Here is a 20,328-nt window from a genome sequence, read left to right as displayed (position 1 = left end):
GGTTCCGGGAGCCGGAACTCGGGCGCCCCGCGCTCGGCGTTCGCTCCGATAGGCTCAGGTTCTTAGAAGCACCCAGGCGCAGAACCCTAGCAATCTGTTTGCAAGCCACAGGCGAATTGTAGCCTGGAATTACCTGATCTATGGCTGAATGAGTTGCGGTCAGTCGAAAACAGGGGACGTGACGTCAGTTTACCAAGATGGTGGCTGCTGGCCTCCTCTGTGGACTGACCGGTGTGTAGAACCGAGAAGGACCGTTTCCTTCCCCCGTCTGGAACCCAGAATTCAGCCCTGAGTACGGTGCTTGCGCGGCTGGCAGAAACTGCAGCGCTGTAACCCTGCGTCTCTATCCCAGCGCACACTGCAGACTTTCGCCGCGGGGCGATTTGCTGAATAAGCAGTTACCCTCCGTGCGACAAACCTCTCGCGTTTGAGTCCCCGTAGCCGATCCTCGTGCGATGGAAATCCTTCCTCCAGGTTCCGGAGCACCCCACTATTGCTGGAAATTCCTAACAAGATATCCTTTAGCCGTCCTGACTTGTCATACTCCCACACAGTGAAGCAGCACACGGGGGTAATGCACTCCCCTCGCCGCCATCTTCCCACTCTCTGTATAAATGCTTTCTGAACAAAAACCATAGTTATATATATTTTTTCTATCATTATTCTGGAATAGTTACAAAAATAAAGAGTAAAAAATAAATAAATATATTTAAGATTTATTATTATTATTTGACATATCCATTGCTTCCAAAATCATATATGTTTTCAGAGTAAAACTTGGCAACAGCATATCCTAACTACATGGGGGAAGACAATCGTCATTTCTGGGAATAGATTTTTATCATCCATTCATCCATTTATCCAATAAACATGTACTATATCACTGGTGTGCACTCACTCTTCTAGACTTCAATCTGCACTGTCCATTACAATACCTCAAGCACAGGTAGTTCTGAACTCTTAAAATGGGACTATTTGAACTGAGATGTGCTATGAAAGTAAAATATCATTAGATTTCTAATATTTGCTGTAAGAATGTAAAATACTTTATTAATAAATTTTATATCAATGATGTGTTGAAATGGCAACATTTGAATATAATGAAATAACTGAAATATATTTTTAAAAGTAGCTTCAACTGCCTTATTTTTTTTTTTGCCTTTTCTGATATGGCTGCTAAAAAATGTAATATATGTTTGTCTTGAATTTGTGGCTTTCATTATATTTCTATTGGATAATACTGTCTTAGAGAAATAAAAAGAATCAGAAGTTGTTAAATATTTTCTCCATAACCTCCTTTCAATCAGGTTTTCCTCAGCCCTCTTGTCAATGAGCTCTAAACTTCACCCTGCTTTCTGTCCTTGGCATGCTCAGGCCAGTTATAGCAAGAATCTTCCTAAGTCCATTTAGGAAAAATCTCCCACCCTTGATATCTGTTTGTCATCCTCTTTCTTTGTTATCTAAGTTACTGGCCTTTGTTTAGTAAGAATTTTCTTATATCAGGTCATCCAAGAATCACCCCACCCTTGATATCTCCTCTTATGAAGTTTCTATCCACTGGCCCCCTTTTCTCTACTTATTAACTATGGAATGTCCCCTTGCCCTTGTTGTATTTGGATTTGAGCCCAATCTGTCTCCCTTACTGAAGTTCCCCTTCTGCAATAGTCTTGAATAAAGACTTTCTTGCCATTAAAAAAATAAACAATAGAATAACTTTTTTCTTTAACAAAATCAAGGTTCCTGCCCTCTTGGAACTCATAGGAGGAGGGAGACTGACAACAAACAGGTCCACAGGTTGACTGATGAGTGAAGGGGAAAGCTGCTACTTCAGGTAGGGTGGTCAGAAACAGCCTCTGTGTTCAGGGGACATCTGTTATTTCAGAAGAATCCAGCCATACAATGATCCTGGGGAAAAGTATGAGTGTGGTAGGAACAGCAGACCAAAAAATCCCCAAGGTGGAAGGAGTGTCACTGGCATGCAGGTGAAGAAGAATAGGGTTGGTCATAGATCATGGCACATAGAGAACTGCAGGCCATGGTGAGGAAGAGGAAATTTTAAAAAGTGCAACAGGAAGCCATTAAGTGTGTTGTAATCAGGAAAATAACATGGTGTTACAATTTTAAAAGTATTGCTTTGGCTATAAGGTAAAATGTATACTTTAGGCAGCAAGAGAGCAGTAAAGTGGTTATGACAGCTTTCTGGGCAGGAGAGCAAGATGGTTGGGATGGGTGGTAACAGTGGAGATGGAGAGCCATGTTTAGAATGGGAACATACTGGCAGGCAGGACTGGTAGATGTGGAGGCAGTGGACTGGGAAAGGGAGCTGGGTTAAGTAGCTGGCTGGGAGGTTGTGCCACTTATTGTGCTAAAAATTTATTTAAAAGCAGTTTTATGTTTTCTTGCTCATGCAAAACTATACAGAGAAAGGACAAACGTGACAAAAGAAATAGCTGATAAAAACCCTGAGATGCATTTATTTAACAAAAATCAGAAAATCTCAAACATGTAAGACTAATCAATATATTCCTTATAAACATGAATATGAAAACATAATTCCTAAAAATGGAAGAAAGCAGTAAGTACAACATTTAAGAAAATTACTAACTCTGGAGTGGAGGTGGGATGGGAGAACCACACTGGCAGCTTTGAGAGGATGATGATTTTTAGTTCTTAAAATGATTTCTGAATTTGGTGATGTTCCAGCTATAACTATTATTCATAACCATTACATGCATTCCATATATTATTTTGTAGGCATAAAATAATACATTAAAAATTTTAAAGGTTTTTTTTCCTGATAAATCAATCCTAAGTATAACTTCCAGAGAAAAGACTTATTGGTAGTTGACTCAGCTAACTTTCTTGGGTTGAGTCAACCATGGCCAGGCATGGGGTGAGGAATAACATTTACAAGACAATGCAACTACTCAATATCATCATAGATTTCTACAGGGGGTGTGAAGAGAGCAGCTCCCCAGGATGCTCAATTCTATGAGAGGTGTTGAAGACATCAGAAACAGGAAGGTCAGGAGAGTCAGTAGAGAAATAGCATTTTATGTATTATCTTAGGTAGTTTACTTAAGCATCCCTATAAGACAGGTAAAAATAATAGTTATTTTGAATAGTTCTTATGAGAATCATGTTGTAAAAACATTTAGTACATGGCAGGCGCCTAACAAATGTTGCTTTTTATTCTTTAAGTACAAGTTTAAGGGATAATTAACCGTTCTTTCTGTTCTGTTTTATACTCAGTTTGATGGATAGGTAACAACTGTGCTTTAACTCACATAGGTTAAAATGCAACTGAGAAACACTGTATTCATCAAGCTTCTACTTTCACGGCCATTGAAGTGGACCCATGTAACTCATGTCCACCTGTGACAAAGTACAATGTTGTTAAGGCCATGGCATTGTAATAAGCTCTAAGAAATAAATCAGTGATGCTTTTCTCAGGGACAGTTTTTCTCCCTGGTGAAACTATCAATGGTTATTGAGTGCTGGGGAGAAAAGGCACAGTACTCTCCAAACAGCATAAAGCACCAAAGGGAACAGACACTAAAATTAAGATGGAATAAGATGGGTATCTACTACGAAAGTTTTAAACAAAATTCATGTACATAAAGATACTTAAAAGCACAGCAGCTGATTCTGCATGTGTAATGTGGAGATAGAAACTCTGATCCAAAGGCAAATGAAAGCTGAACTGGAATTACAAAAGCAAGTAGACAATAAAATTTTTACTGCAAGAACTACTTCTCATGAGGTACAGCATCCTTAAAAACCAGATGATACAAAATAATGTTATTTGTGGAAATTTTTAACCCATTAATTAACTTTGCCTCAGGTTCCACTAACTGCACCTTACTTCCTGCATTGGCAACAGCTGTCGCCAGTGGAGTTCTGGGTTTGTAATTTCAATATTTTGTATTTAGTAGCACAAGATTGCATTGGTATAAGGAGATTAACATGATTATTTTAGAAACATCAAATGATATTCTGATAAGGGATGTTTGAAAGACCACAGTAAAGATGCAGAGAAGACACTAAACTTAATGATGAAAATCTACTTTTCTAATATTACATAATCTTACAAAAATCAAATAAATGAAAAGATTTTTCTATTAGAGCTAAATGTGTTGTGTTTAATCCAGTTTTTAATAACAGCAACTGTTTTATAGCTCTTTACTATATGGAAGACATTGTTCTAAATGCTTAATATATGATAAGTCTTTGGATCCTCCCAAAAAAATCCTGTGAGGTAAGTACCATTAATATTAACATATCATTGTGCAAATAAAGACAAAAAGAATAAATAATGTACTATGCCAGCTATATCATTATTAGTGCAGAGCTGGAACTTGAATCCAGGTAGCTTGGTTTCATGATGATAACTATGCAATACTCCTCAAGTCTGTTCTAAGATATCACTTATTGAATGCATCTCATATTATCAAAATCATTTAATTGTACACTAGACTGTGTATCAAGATGAAGTTTTAAATTTTAAAATATAAATTCTAGCAATTCAATTTTTTTACAATTTCAATGTATGTTTGATATACTTTATTTAAACTATAAGGAAACTACTAATACCATAGAGAGCAAGAGAGAGCTAGAGAGAGCAAGCGAGCAAGAAATGATTAGGGGCTGTTATGGGCATTTAATATTATTTGGTAAACCTCAAGGATGCTAAATGTTCTGCTTTTGAAGGACAGACCACATGGCAAAGAATTGCCTTGCCCAAAATGCCAAGAGTGCCCTATTGAGACTGAACTTCTATATACCTCTCTTTAATTAAGGTTTATATTTTCTGAAGTAATCTGGTCCATTTTATGGGAAAACTAGCATAGAAAAAATTATTATAATATACATTGACATTCAGGCTTATGTGATATATTACAATAAAGATTATTAAAAAGGGCATAGAAATATTAAATCATTCCAACTTATTTTGACTTAGAAAGTAGTTCAGAAAGGAGTGAGCTGGCCCATCAAGCTTGTTCACTATGCACTCTAATAGAATATTTTTGAAGTGATAATCTCCATCATGACTTGACTTCATTTCAGATTAAAATTGCCGTTTTAATAGTTTCAACCCATATGGATGTATACCTGTGCATACTGACAGAGTGAACTGTCATAAATGCTGAATTACTTTAGTCTGCAGAGGCTGTTATTTATTTTAGCATTAAAAAATAGGCAATGATGTATAGCACAATATAGTCAGGAAAAGACTTTTCTGTCAAACACTGAGGTTAAAGGCTGATTTTACTATTTTCGTTTTTTTTTAGTTGTAGATAGACACAATATCTTTATTTTACTTATTTATTTATTTATTTATTTATTTATTTATTTATTTATTTATATGTGGTGCTGAGGATAGAACCCAGTGCCTCACATGTGTAAGGCAAGCACTACACCGCTCAGCCCCAGCCCCAGCCCCAGCCCCTATTTTATTATTTTCTAAAATAAAGTTGCTTAATTTGCTAAGCCTTCATTTGTTGCCTCTGAAAATAAGGATGTTATTGCCCCCTGTTCTAGCTACCACATAAAGCTGAGCAAGGGCTGAACTTTGAATTTCTTGTACAAACAATTTATATGCTACAACATGATATCAATATTTCCAGTACTGATGGTACAATAATACAACATAAGATCAAGGGATAGTAGAGGAGAAAGAGGAGAAATTTCATTACTTTTTCTTACTTCTTGATCATGACTCCTGAATATCTTTGGCAAAATTAAGCAAAGGAAAATAACACCATCTACATATCAATTAAGTAACCAAGTGAGAAAAGTTAATGTCCTTTGTCATACTTTATAGTGTTCTTAATGAGCTACAATAAACAATTACGGTGCTAAAGAAATAGCACCTCTGTGTTTGGGGCCTGTGAAGGACTCTTTCAGGATCCCTCCTGGGGAGAAAAGGTCATAGTCACAGGGCCCACTGGGCTCTGGGCCCTCCCAGCAAGTTTGGTTTTGTTCAGATAGGAAGTTCAGACAGTGGCAGCCAGAGAATTTGGACTTTGTGGTAGGTACTCCAACATACTATGTATCTATCAACTGATTAATTCTAAAAGGCCTATCAGCTTCCTTTCAGACAACAAAGAAAATTTCCTAATCTTTAAATTCCAGTTTGACTCAGATGTTTGGAAAAATTCTTTCTCTAATATTATTTTAGCTCTAACATTAGTTTTACAAACTTTAAAAAATTTTTGTTTTGCTTCTGTATCTGAGAGAGCTCGCATGCACAGAAACTGATTTTTCTTTACAACACTGCAGTTTATCTTTTAGATGCTCTTATATTACTCACAAGTTAAAAATCTTTCCCATAAAGAATGGTCACAGTGTTGGATAATTTTTGAGTTTTCATTCTGGTCAAGTGCCAAATTTATATGTATGTATCAATGATATATAGATCCATCCATCTATCTACCTACCTACCTACCTACCTACCTACCTATCTATCTTATCTTTCACCTCTGCAATATCTCTGTGTACCTTTCCCTAAACATTACTAAATACTACTGTAACAGGGACTTTAAGACTCTTCATTTGGGTCTGCAAATGTCCAATGAGTAACTAAAAGCAGAATTAAAATCTTGGCATGTCCACCTCCATTTTGCATCTGTCTCCTTTGCTCTGAGTCACCTTGGATTCCAGGAACAATAGGTCTGATCCTTAAACATCCTGTGATGAGCTGAAATTACCAGATAATAGCAATGTTAAGGGCCTGCCTGTACAGTCCTGAGATGATGGGCAACCAAATCCCTGTTTGGCCAAGCCTGCGGGATGATGCATATTTCCCCTCATCTATATAATCTGGAAGCTCATGTCAGTATCCTTACAGTCAGGGTTGAGGATGTGGGTGCCCCTGTTTTCCTGGTATAGCTACAATGATTAAAGCTCCCTTCCTTCTCTTAACCATTACTTTTTTTCATTTGTTTTTTGGGGTGAGTGGCTGTACCTGATTTGTTGGGACCCCAGAGTAGGACCTCTGGCATAGGATTCTGGTAACACCAGGAATTCTAAGACATAGTCTTTGATTTTAGGGAGAAACAATAGAAAGAACAGAAAACCAGGCTAAGGCCCAAACTACCCATTTTAGGACACATGTAAAATGAATCTTCATTTAGACACAGCTTGGATCCTATCTCCCTTGTGTTCATAGGAAGAACTGATATTCTCAAATGCAGTACTTCCTACACTCTGGATCCTGCTACTTTTCTGGTTTTATTTTCTCCACAGCACCTTATATATTGCAAGCATTCAAAAAAACCAGAATGAAGCTTCAAATCTCATCATACTTTTCAAGTTTGGAATCTTAATAATCTCTTTATATAAGATCAGAGGACACTTTCATCATGGAGAAGTAAGTCAGTCTAAAGTCCAAGTCTATCATTTTATAGACTCTGAGAAGTGATTTGCTCAGCTAGTGGTAGAACTGGGATACAAACTAGGCGCTGGCCTTCTGCTCCAGAACCTCTAGTAATGGGTAGGGAGGCAAGTCTGCTAGTCTGTTTAAACATGTGTCAGTGTCCAGATGTGCTAAGGTGGAGAGAGTGACTTCCCAGATAGAAGCCATTGGTACTAGAGCCCATTCTTGGATGTGGGAAAATCACTTCAAAGGAGCAGAGGAACAGGAATGAGTGTTATATTTTAGATGTGAATAGAGCTTTCTGGAAACTAAACAAGGTAGTAAAACTATGTATGAGGGGGTGATAGGATGGGAAATTAGAGCCTCAGGCCAGTGTTGGTTACAAGGGTTAACTTCTAGGGACATTCTTCCACAGGAGCTTCCCTCAGGGAGCCCTCTTAATCCACCACTAGCCCCAAGGATTGGTCTTCAGCTTTGCTTCTCATTGTAATGATCTTCTTCATAGAAGATGCACAGAGGCATTAGGGAACCCGATACAGTCCTAGGTATTATTTCCTTAGCTTATTCATAGAGCAGGCAGGGTGGTCTTTCAGGTCTTATGTAAGTGAGATAAGGAAATCAAAATTAAAAAATAATTCTTATTTTGGATACTTCCCCCAGTAAAGTTAGGATGTCAATAGCAAATGGAGAGTTTGATGACTTTAAACGAGATTATATTTCAGAAGAAAGCTCAGATTCAGGCTATTATTCAAATTTCCTCCTAAAAACTAGGATGATATTCTGGAGGGGAAGAGGTGATGACTGTCTTGAGGGAAAGGGAAGGAGATGACTGGGAAGCAGGGATGTCACTGGCTGTACATTCCAAGGTCAGGAACTGGTGGTCAGGGAGCAGTCCAGATACAGAGGTCTCCCTACACTTCTTCTCTCTAATGGGGATTTGGAGAGAGCAGTCAGGGTGACGGTACAGGCCCCTACAGAATATATGTAAGAAGAAAGTAAATAGAGAAAGGAAGACTTAAAAAAATACACCAGAAAGAGCAAATACAAAAGAGCTGCTAAAGGTAAGCACATATATGAAATATATAAAAGCCAAATAATTAAAAATAAAAACTGTGCTGCTAATATGCCATGAAAACAAAACAAAACAAAAACTACAAACACTGCCCCTTCAACCAAATCCAAAAAGCTGCCTTGATTCTTAATTTTGCTCCACTGTGGCTAGTTCTGCCAAGGACAGTCAAATCTTAATGGCACTAGATAAACTATTTCAGTGGCAAAATGTAAACAGAAGATTAGAAAAAAGACAGTTAGGCTTACATCTTGTCCATTAAGGCCAGCCAGTCCTGGGTCTCCTTTTGCTCCTTGTTCACCCTAGAAAGAAACAATTTATACAGTGAAAATGTTACATCCTTTGCTAAGAAAAAACAGGAGAGTTACATTATTTGGATATTTATAACCAACGAGTAGTTTGTTAATCCCTTAAAAGAAACATTTATTCAATAACAATCTAGGTTCTAAAACCAAAAAGAAGTTTAAAGGTTCAAAGAAAAGCTGAAAAAAATTGATGAAAGAGTGGAACTAGAACAAGATTTATTTATGTTCCTCTATAAGGGACAGAACTTTTTGGAGGGTAATTTGGCAGTATGTATCAAGGATTTTTAAGCACTTTTTAGTGAAGTGCTTTCACTTTTAAGAATGTATCCAAAAGAAGAATCAGAGGTGAAAAGTTTAAGGCACGAATACATAGGGCACCATCCTATTTATTAGGAAAAAAAGAAAAGTATCCTAAATGTCCAATAAAGAGAACTAATTAAATAAATTATGGTATATATATACAAGGGACAGACCATAATACAGCCATTAAAATCATGCTTAGAAATTTTATAAGAAAATTCTCATGGTTTAAAAAGAAAAATTTAATTAATCAATAGAAAAATTTAGTGAATAAATGTTAACCATACCTATTTTTATTATTTTAAAGTTATAAATATTCAAAATGGCTACTAATGCCATTGTGGATGATACACGCCCATATTGATTTTTATTTTTTAACTTGGTTTCTGTCTGAATGGCATACACATTTATTGGCACACTCTGCATATCTGGAGAACATTTAAAGTTCTTAGAAAATACCTGTCTGCCTATCCATATATCTGTTCACCAGTATATCTGTCTATCTATAGATCTTAAAAATAATATTGAGAAAATACAAGCCTAAAATTAAAAGTAGTTTAATATTTTAAAATTTCTTTCTAGCTATAAACATATATTATCTGCACAATCAGTAAATATTTAAAAATAAAATATTATATATATAAAGGAGTCAACCAAGTCTATTATACTGTGTATGTGTGTGCATGAATATACATGCTTTATGCCACTAAGGTAATTTTTATTCTCTCTTTTATATTTTCTGTTTTTCTTTTGCATTGAACATTATTATTGCTACTTGCAAAATGTTATCAAAAAGCAAGTATCCCATTTTAAGGAAGAAGGCATCAGATACTGAAACATTCTACAGAAATATGTGTGCATAGTCCCAATTGCCTAAGAACATATATAATTATTATAATATTGACAATACAAGAAGTAAAAAATAACTTGATCACCAGAATATAAGAATATATATGCCTAAACAAAAAAATGACAAAATTATACAAATCATGTTCAGTGAAATAGTTACAATGAAGCTAAGGAGTTAGATCTGAAAACACAGGACCCAGGAGTTACTTTAGAGTTGTACCACCAGCAATATGTAGCTACTTAAATTGATTAAATAAAAAAGTTAAAACTCAGTTCCTCAACTCTCCTAGCCATATTTCAGGAGACACGATTAGGACATTTCCATCTTCACAGAAAATTCCACTGAATAGTCGTGATGAAGAGGGTATCATTTAGGACCAAAAGCTGTTGGTAGAGATCAGTGGAAAAGTGTTTGCTTGCCTAGCGTGCATGAGGCCTTGGGTTCAACACCCACGACCTCAAAAATGAAACAAAACAGAACTCAGAAGCAACATAACAACTAGGAAGCTCACAAGTGCACTAAATAATATATCTATATAGTTAGCAGCTGAGAAATAATACAGTGTATAAATGTTTTCATAAAAGATATTGAACACAAGTTAACAAAATGAAGTTTTTGATATATGAAGACAACAGTAATTCTATGGACAGCATTATTCACTTTAGAATATAATTAAAAATGAAGACACTCTTTATTTATAAATACTGATTCTGGGTTCAGGGGAGTAGCTTAGTGGTAGAGTATGGGTTTAACAAGCATGAAGCCCTGGGTTCAATCACCAGCACACACCCCACACAAATAATGGTTCCTATAGATGGAAAAAATGAGCTTTCTCTATATTAAAGGGCTATGTATCTATAAGGAGATATGCAAGCTTTTATGTGGTCAATTTTTTAAAGTTAAATAATAGCATATTGAATGGGGTTGATAGTCTGATGGGCTTTATGCTATATGGCAAGAGGGTAAGAGGTATGGCAGAAGGCTAAAGAAGAAAGACTCTGCTTCAAGTTGGTGACTAGAAAAAACCTACAATGGATCTTTTAAAGTGTAAGTTTTAATGTAAAAAGCAAACAGGTCACTGAAAGCGAGTAAGGTTCACTGAAAACAAGTTATTTACTCCATTATTATTATATTCATCAAACACATTTATAGTTTTCACTATGTTCCAGGCACTGCTACAGGCATCTTGAAATTCTATGACAACCCAGGATAAACACAGGATCACTATTTTCATTTTACAAATCAGGAAACAGAAGACAGAGACATTAAGTAATGTTTTCAAGATCCCCAATTCAACTCACTCAGTAAACAACCTGGGCTCTAAAACCATTAAGCTCACTTGTTTTTAAAACAGATCAGGGATAACCTGGATTTCTTCAAAGCAAGAGACAAAGTCTTTCAAAATGCCCTTCAGTGTAAGGAACAGAAATATAGTTGGGTAATATTATTTCTGAGTGTGAAACTGGCAGAGGAAAGTTACATAGTGAACATTTTGGTATCTATCAAACAGTCACTGATATCTAATGTTTCTTGAATATATATGTAACAGATTCATGATATAAAATATTGCAAAGGCTAAAAGAATACACTATAATAAAAATGAAATAAAATAAATATACAATCTTGCATTTAAGTTAATTCTAGAAGGAGTAAAGAGCTGAATTAAAAACTTTAAAAAACTAGAAGAAAATATAGGTGAACATAGCTCAGAGCTCGGGGTAGATAATGCATCTCTGAGCATGGAACAACAACAAACAATTCAAAAGAGAGACTATTCACATGTACCCAAGGCAAAATTAAACTAAAAGGAAAATGATAAATTGGGAAAATCATATGGTAGATTAATAATTAATATTATTAATATGCAATGGGTTTTTATCATTCAGAAGAAAAAGAATAACATTTCAGTTGATTGTTAAGCAAATGATATATTAAGCAATTAACCACAAGATGTACAAAAGAAATGCTGGATGACAATATTAACTATAGTAATTAATCAGGTTTTATATTAGGATAGATGATCTGCAAGGATTCTTTATTTTAAATTCTATCACTCTTTGTGTTAAAAATAAATAAATAAAAGCAAAGTTTTGGGCATTCTATGTCCAGACAGACAAGAAAAAAAATTCAAGTGTTGCATATTTAATAAATTCCACACAAAAGAAAGTTGATAATAGTAACCAGCTGTTCCTTTCTTTCCACTGAAGAGAAAATGAGTAAAAACAAAACTGCAGCATTAAAGATTTAAACTAGAATTAAAGAAAACTCACTTGACATGAGAGGATGTTTCAAAGTAGGATGCATTTAGATTGTTCCTGAATATCTGGATAAGTTCCAAAGGGGGAAATTTCAAAAATAAAACTGATAGAACATCTGTGGATATTTCTTTGGGAGTCTGTCGTTCTAGTCTGAAGGAAGCTTACATGCAATCTTAACCAAAAGACAGAGAATACATGGGAATTAGTTTATATTTAAGATATTCCAATTACCTGTTCATTCATGAAGGTAACTTTAAAACTTTACCACAATTTAATGACCTTCCAAACGTAATTGCCATGACTTGGCATACAAAATGCTACAGTCAGGTAAGTAGTAAAACTCTTTTACAGAGTTTGACTTAATCCCTTGTTATAATTAGTATAGGCAGTGATTAACATTTGTAATATGTATTTCAATAGATAATAGTATTTATTCTATATGCCTTACTGTATACCAGGCTGTGTGCTAAGCACCTTACATAGTAGGGAGTCCTTTTAATTCTAGCAGCAACCACACAAGGTGTGTATTTTCATCCTCATTTACTGATGATAAACTAATGAATCTGAGGATATAAGTAACTTTCATGGTCAAAAAACTCCCCTATAATCTCCAATTATTTGTTCAATTGGTTTAATTTCACCTTGAACCACATGCTCTGGGCCTACTCAGGTTTTCAGCTGAAGCTGTGGTGGACAGTTCCTATGCAGTCTTGGATACTGTTGAATTTCACTTCAAGCTCAGCTTTCCCCACTTTCTTTGGTTTTCTGCTTCTAGTAGTTTTTCCTGAAGTCAAGAAATTTATTTAGCCATGGGAAGGCAGCCTAAAAGGATGGGAGGAGTTAATGTTCCTAAGAGAAATTCTCCAGGAAAGAGTGACAAGTTAGTGGATTGAGGTGTCAGCATCCTGGTTTACAGAGGAAGGACTCCAAGGAGCTTTCCACAGGGTTCTAAGAGGTCTCCAGTAGAATTCAGCCCCAGTTGCCTACAATAATAAGTGGCTCAAAAATACACCCTTTAGTTAGTGTCTCCTTATTTCCTAACATATTCTCCCCCATTCTTCCCTCCTGTATCCCAAGACCCCTCCCAAATGACCTGTCCTCAAGTTATTATTTTAGACTTCATTTCAAGGGAATCCAAGGGAAGACAACCTGTATGGGCCCTTGTGCCAATTTGTGCAGTTCTGTGATTTGACTCTTCAGTTACCCTCTTACTCTAAACACTCTTAACCTACCAACTTTCTGAAAGAATCAACCCCAACAAATTCAAATGTCCAAGTTATTTTTTGTTACTAGAAAAAAAATTAATTTTCCTAGAGAAAATTATATTTGTATTATTGTAAATTTATGATCACCAACTTCATCTTACATCCTTAAACTATACTATTTTCCTCAAATTCTTGGTATTATGACTTCTGTTCTTGCTCTCAGATAACTTTGCTTCCTACAGGGAAAACACAAGCTATCATGAATGCCTTCTACCAATGCCATGAAATCTACAAATTCACTTATATAATACCATCCTTTCTTCTGTTCTTATACATGAAAGAATTGTTCCATATTGTTTAATCCTAATCCCTCACTCTGTGCTTCCAATTCTGACCTTTTCTGTCTTCTCATGGAACTGATGTATTGGAGTACACTTCTCTTCTGAATCTTCAACCTGTTTTCCTATTTACAACCACAATGTGCTATTGAATCTTCTGTTTAAGTTCTTGCACTTTCATTTCCTGCTTCATCTGTTCCTTTCTTTTTCAGATAAACTTCCTGAATCAGGCTTGCTTTACTTCCTGTCTGCAGCTCATTGCTGCCCCAACACTGCAGCCCACTGGAACTGACTTGTGCCCTTCCTGCTCCTCAAAAATGGCTCATTCCTAGGTCATTCTCAGGTGATCACATCAGATACCTTTCAGACTTTTTCTTTCTTGACGTATCAGTAGCATTTGATATTCCTTAAAGGACCCTGCCTCCAAGAAATACTCACTGGCTGAGACACCAAAACCTTTGTTTTTTTTTTTGTTTGTTTTTGTTTTTTTTTTTTTACTTCTATAGCCACATTTTCTCATTTTTGTGTTTGCTGGATTTTTTAAGAATTGCTGTTTCACAGAGATCTGCCCTACGTTCTTTTTCTCCCCATGTCTCTTATATTCTTATATTTTCTCTTCCAAAAGACTTTGCCTAGCTTGTTTTCTCTACTTTACAGTGACAGTGATCATCTATATACTAATGATCCTTAAATATCTAATTCCAGTATAGGTATCTCTTGAAATTTTTAACAGTTTTATTAAGACATGATTTATATACCATAACATTGACACATTTTATATGTACACTTCAACAAGTTTTAGTAAGTTTATATCATTGTACATCCATCAATCACCATGATACAGGATTAAGATGTTTTAATTGTCCCTCATATTTCAGCCACCTAAGACCACTGATACACTCTTTGTCTCTATATTTTTAATCTTTTTCCTAGAAATTCCATAGAAATAGAATCATGCAATCATGTAGATCTATTGGTCTGGCTTCTTTGATTCAAAATAGTGCTCTTGAGGTTTACCCACACAGTTACATGGAGGAGTAGTTTATTTCTTTTTAGTTTGGAGGACTAATATGTGTATGGGTATATGATTTTTTTTTTGTCTATTAAATTACTGGTTTTCTATTTTTAGATATTCTAAATAATGGTGCTATGAACATTTACATTTTTCCTTGGACATAGGTATTTATAATGCTAAGCCATATGGTAAATTTTTAACTTTTCAAGAAATTTCCAAACCAATTTCCAAAGTGTCACTTGACATTCTCATCAGCAATATATAAAATTTTTTATTTCTACATATCCTCACCAATAGTAGTTATTGTTGCTTATAATCATTTTAGTGGGTGCATAGTAATATTCCATTGTTGTATTAATTTCTTTAATCATTTTCTTAATATTAATTATCTTTCCTTATACTTACTAATCTTTCATATTTTCTTTGATAAAGTATGATAAAATGCCTATTCAGATCTTTTGAATTCATTTTAATTAGTTTGCCATCTTATTGAGTTGTAAAAGTTTTTTAATGTATTCTTTACAGAGGTTGTCATCAGATATATGATTTGCAAATATTTGCTTCTAGAATATGACTTGATTTATTTTGTGATATTATTTTTAAATTAGAAAATTATAGTTTTATTGAGGTATAACTAAAATGCAATAAACTTTACATATATAGTGCATATAATTTGAAAATTTTAACGTAAGTATACACTCATAAAACCATCACAATTAAACTAGCAAATGTTTGTTTATTTTACATTTCTCCAATGATTACTATGTTAAACAAGTTTTCAAGTTTATTTGTAATTCATGTATATTTGGGGGTGAAGTGTCTGCTTAAATCTGTTTTACTCATTTTAAAAATAATTTGTTTAAAGATATTTGTATATTCTGGATAAAAGTCCTTTATTACATATGTTATTTTCAAATATTTCCTTTTGTGTGGTTTGTCTTTCATTCTTAGCAGTGAACTAAAAGAAGAGCTATTTTGATAAACTAATAATTTATAATTTTTCTTTCATTGATTGCTTTCTCAGTGTCATAACTAAGAAATTTTGCCTAATCCAAATTCACAAAGAATTTATTCTGTGTTTTTTCTAGAAGTTTTTTTTTTACATTTATTTCCATCATCCATTTCAATTGAAAATCATCTCTCTCTCTCTCTCTCTCTCTCTCTCTCTATATATATATATATATATATATATATATGAGTTTTTAAAAAATTCTTTTCCATTGGTCTATTTGTCTATCTTTATATTAAATTCACACTTTCTTGATTGCTTTATCTTTATGATAAATGATAAAATTGGGCTCTCAAGTTTTTTTAAAAGCCATTTTGCTTATACCAGGCTATTTGCAATTCCATATGACCTTAGATCAATTTGTTGACACATAGCAAAATGTTTCAGCAAATGAGAACAGAGATCCAACATATAAAAATATCTGGGATACTATGAAAGCAGTTCTAATGAAAATTTATATCATTGTGTGATTACATTAAAAAATAGTGGGATTGCAAATAAATAAGCTTATGCTCCCTCAAGACATTTAAAAAAGAAAAAAAACCTAACTCCAAAATCAGAGGAAGGCAGGAAATAGTAAAGATAAGACCTGAAATTAATTAATACAAATATTTCTCAAATTAGTTCATGAAATTGAAAGGGAGGGAACATTCCCTAATGCATTCCATAAAGCCAGAATAACCTTGATGCCAAAACCAGAAAAAGACATTAAGGAAACCAAAGACCAATATTCCTGATGAACATAGATACAAAAAATTCTTAATAAAATATTAGTAAACTATATTTGAAAACATATCAAGAAGATAATAAAGCATGATTAGGTAGGTTACATCCTAGGGATGCAATATTGGTTCAACATACACAAATCAATAAGTGTAATTCACCACATAAATAGAGTTATGGACAAGAATCATATGATCATGTCAATAGATGCAGAAAAACTCTTTGATGAAACCTAGTATCCATTCATGTTAACACTGGAGAAACTGAATAGAAGGAACTTGCTTCAATATTATAAAAGCTATGTATAGCAAACCTAAAGTCAATTTTATACTGAATGAAGAAAAACTGAAAGCATTTCCTCTAAAATCAGGAATAAGACAGGGATGTCCACTTTTACCACTTCTATTTGATATAGTTGTTGAAATTCTAGTGAGAGCAATCAGGCTAGAAAAGGAAATTAAAGGGATACAAATAGGCATGATTTTGCTGATGGCACGATCCTATATATAGAAGACCAAAAAACAAACAATCAAAAAGCCACAAAAAAAACCCACCAACCCAAACCAAAACAAAGCAAAAACTTCATCAGAAGATTTCTAGCACTGATAAATGAATTCAGCAAAGAATGAGAATACAAGATCAACCTTCATAAAACAATTTCCTATACATGCAGAGTGATTTTACTGAGAAAGAAATCAAGGAAAACTATCTCATTCACAACAGCCTCAAGAACAAACAACAACAAAATGACCAAAACAAAAATTGAGAGTTCATCTAATCAAGGAGGTTAAAGAGCTCTACAATAAAAATTATATAACACTGAAGAAAGAAATTGAAGAAGACTTGTATAAAATCATTGGAAATGCTTATCAAGTAAGCTGGTACAAATGTGATATTGTCAATGTACAATAATTTTAATAAAAACATTCTAATTGAAAAAAAAAGAAAGGGAGGAAGGAAGAATAGGAAAGGGGAGTACATGTGCAATAAATTTAAGAAAACCATGCTATTTGCATATTTAAATACACCAGTGAATTCTACTTTATGAATATGTAGAAAGCACCAATCAAAAATAAATAAATAAAGGAGTGATCAGTAGAGTAGAACAGGAACTGGAGTAAATAAAATTCCTTGCATGCATGATTTTATCAAAATGAACCTAACTACTATGTATAACTTTAATGCACTAATTTTAAGAAGTTTCTGATTTTCATTGGAATTTCACTAAATCTATAGATTAGTATATGAAGAATTGTCATCTTAACAATCTGGGTCTGGGTCTTCCAATCCATGAAAACATCTCTTCGTTTAGTTCTTCTTGAATTGCTATTAGCAATAATTTTTTAGTTTTCAGGGTATACATTAATCACTTCTTTGCTTTTTTATTTATGCTTAAGTATTCTATTCCTTTTAATCCTATTATAAATAAAATTGTTTTCTTAATTTCATTTGATTGAATATTGTTAAGATTTGGAAATAAGATTGAAATCTGAACACTGATCTGATCTGGATTAGTGCAACCTTGCCAAACTTGATTAGTTATAGTGGATTTTTTTTTTTTTTTGAGTTTTCCTTTAAGTATTAGACATAAAGTTGTGCCAAGTAAGAACAACTCTAGATTTTCTTATTCTATTCCAATTTTTAGCTTTTGCTTTCTCTTTCTTACAGTATTACACTGGCTAGACCCTTCAATCCAATACTGAATATAAGATGAGTAGACATTCTTACATTGATTCTAACTTAGGTTAAATAATTCAGTTTTTATCACTAAGTGAATAATACTAGAAGCTTTTTAAATTTTTACAGATATCCTTTATCATAGAGAGGAATTATTCTTCTTAGTTTGATGAATGGGTATTTAATTTTGAAATTTTTTTGTCATCTACTGGGATAATCATACAGTTTTGTATTTTATTCTATTAATGTCAGGTTTTAACTACTTTTCAAATGTAAAAACAATCTTTCATGCATGTTTTATATATTGTTGATTCAATTTGTTAACATTTTGTTAAGTTGAATTAGCGCAGATGTTTATGTTTGTAAAAATTCTGTATGTTATTGTGTGTTTTTATTTGATTTGGTTTATCATATTAATACTAGACTCATAAAATGCAGTGGTTAAATTCATACTTTTCAATTTTTGGAAAGATTTTGCATAGAATTGATCTAATTTTAATGGGAATTGAAGCCATTTGCTAGAATTAATCTATCTGAACCTAGGCTTTTCTTTATACCAAGATTTTTAAACTATTATACAATGTATCTGATTAAAATAGGTGTGCACAAATTTTCTGTTTGTTCTTGGGTCAGTTTTAGTAGTTTTTTTACTTTCTAAGAATTTACAAGTTTCATTTATATGACTTATTATTACAAATTGTGACTAATTCTCCCCTAAAACCTTTAGCTTCTGTAGGGTCTGTAGTTGTATCCCCTTCTTCATTGCAGTTACTGGTAATTATTATCTTCTATTCCTTTCCTGATCAGTTTAGCTAAAGGTTTATCAATTTTTTGAAAATTTGCAAAGGATCAGCTTCTGATCTTATTGTTTTCTTATACTATTCTTCTTTTTTAAAAAAATATTTCCTTTATTTTCATTCTGATTTTGTTACTCCTGCCTTCTACTTACTTTGGGATTGACATGCACCTGCCCCCATTCTTGAGGTAGATGTTTAGATTATGAGCATTAGATTTTTATTCCTTTCTAATATGAACATTTAATCTTATACATTTAAATATGTTTTTATTTCCATTCAGTTAATGTTTTTAAATTTTCCTTTTGATTCTTTAATTGATTTCCTTTTAATTCTTTATGGATTATTAAGAAACATATTGTTTCCAAACATTTGAGGATTTAACAAATATTTTTCCTGGTATTATTTTTAAATTTAATTCTTCTAGATTAGAAAATATATTTTATGTTTGGCATTCCTAAAATTTATTAAGATTAATTTAATAATAAATAATACAATCTAGCTTGATAAATTATAATTTTTCTGGTGGAATATTGAAATTTTCAAATATAATTAATAGTTTTTATTTATCTCAAATTGCCTATTCCCTTTCATTGCTATAAGTTTATGCTTCATGTATTCTGAGGTTACGTTAGACAAATGCACACTTATTATTACATCTTCCTTATATATTGTTCCTTTTATCATTATAAAATAGCTTTTCTTGTTTCTAATGTTACTTGTCACAGAGTCTACTTTGTTATTATTATAGCCATTTCACACACCTTATGGTTTCTATGTACATAATATATCTTTGGATGTGTTTTAAGCTCAACCTGTATGCATCCTGAATCTAATCTATATCTCCTATAGGTGGTATATAATCGGAGCTTGCTTTTTAAAATTCAGTCTGGTAATCACACACACCCACAAACACACACAATACTAACCTGCATATACAGAAATTGGTTAAGCAAAGGAAGTTATAAAACAGAGCTTTCCTTTACCAAATAAGAATTTCTTTTCTAACTTAAGGATACCTGAGGCTTACTTAACTTTTTAACATAACTTACAGTAGATAGCTAATTTAGTGCTTTATTATTGGTGATAATAAAGAGGTCTCTGATATGTCTCTGGCAGCCAAACATAAACTAAGAAAAATGGTAAGTTTTCCAAAGTTGCCAAGTCAAAGCATGGACTCTATTTGTGATTCTGGGAACTGACACCCAGGGCTTGAAAACAGGAGGCCTGATTCTAATCTCATGTCTGCCTATAACTGTCTGAATTTACATAAATTGTTTCCATTATAAATCTTGGGATTTTTAACTGATAAAAGCAAATAGCTCCTGAGTAATGCTGAGGTAAAAAAAAAAAAAAAATATATATATATATATATATATATATATATATATATATATATATATATAA

At 33.4% G+C, this 20,328-nt stretch overlaps 1 protein-coding gene across 6 annotated transcripts in view; it reads right to left on the bottom strand.

Moving 5' to 3' along the window:
- The window catches only part of Col19a1 (collagen type XIX alpha 1 chain), a 319,421-nt gene that overhangs the window by 183,201 nt on the left and 115,892 nt on the right, over window positions 1–20,328 (bottom strand). For all 6 annotated transcript variants that reach the window (XM_048805612.1, XM_048805613.1, XM_048805614.1 and 3 more), the window contains one exon: window positions 8,696–8,749. In XM_048805612.1, coding sequence (XP_048661569.1) covers window positions 8,696–8,749 — 54 coding nt within the window. The remainder of the gene's footprint in view (window positions 1–8,695; window positions 8,750–20,328) is intronic.

The sequence above is a fragment of the Marmota marmota genome, unplaced genomic scaffold (genome assembly GCF_001458135.2).
Source record: "Marmota marmota marmota unplaced genomic scaffold, marMar, whole genome shotgun sequence".
Classification (NCBI taxonomy): domain Eukaryota; kingdom Metazoa; phylum Chordata; class Mammalia; order Rodentia; family Sciuridae; genus Marmota; species Marmota marmota.
The sequence above is the reverse complement of the archived record's forward strand: the minus strand, read 5'-3'. Positions and strand labels throughout refer to the sequence as shown.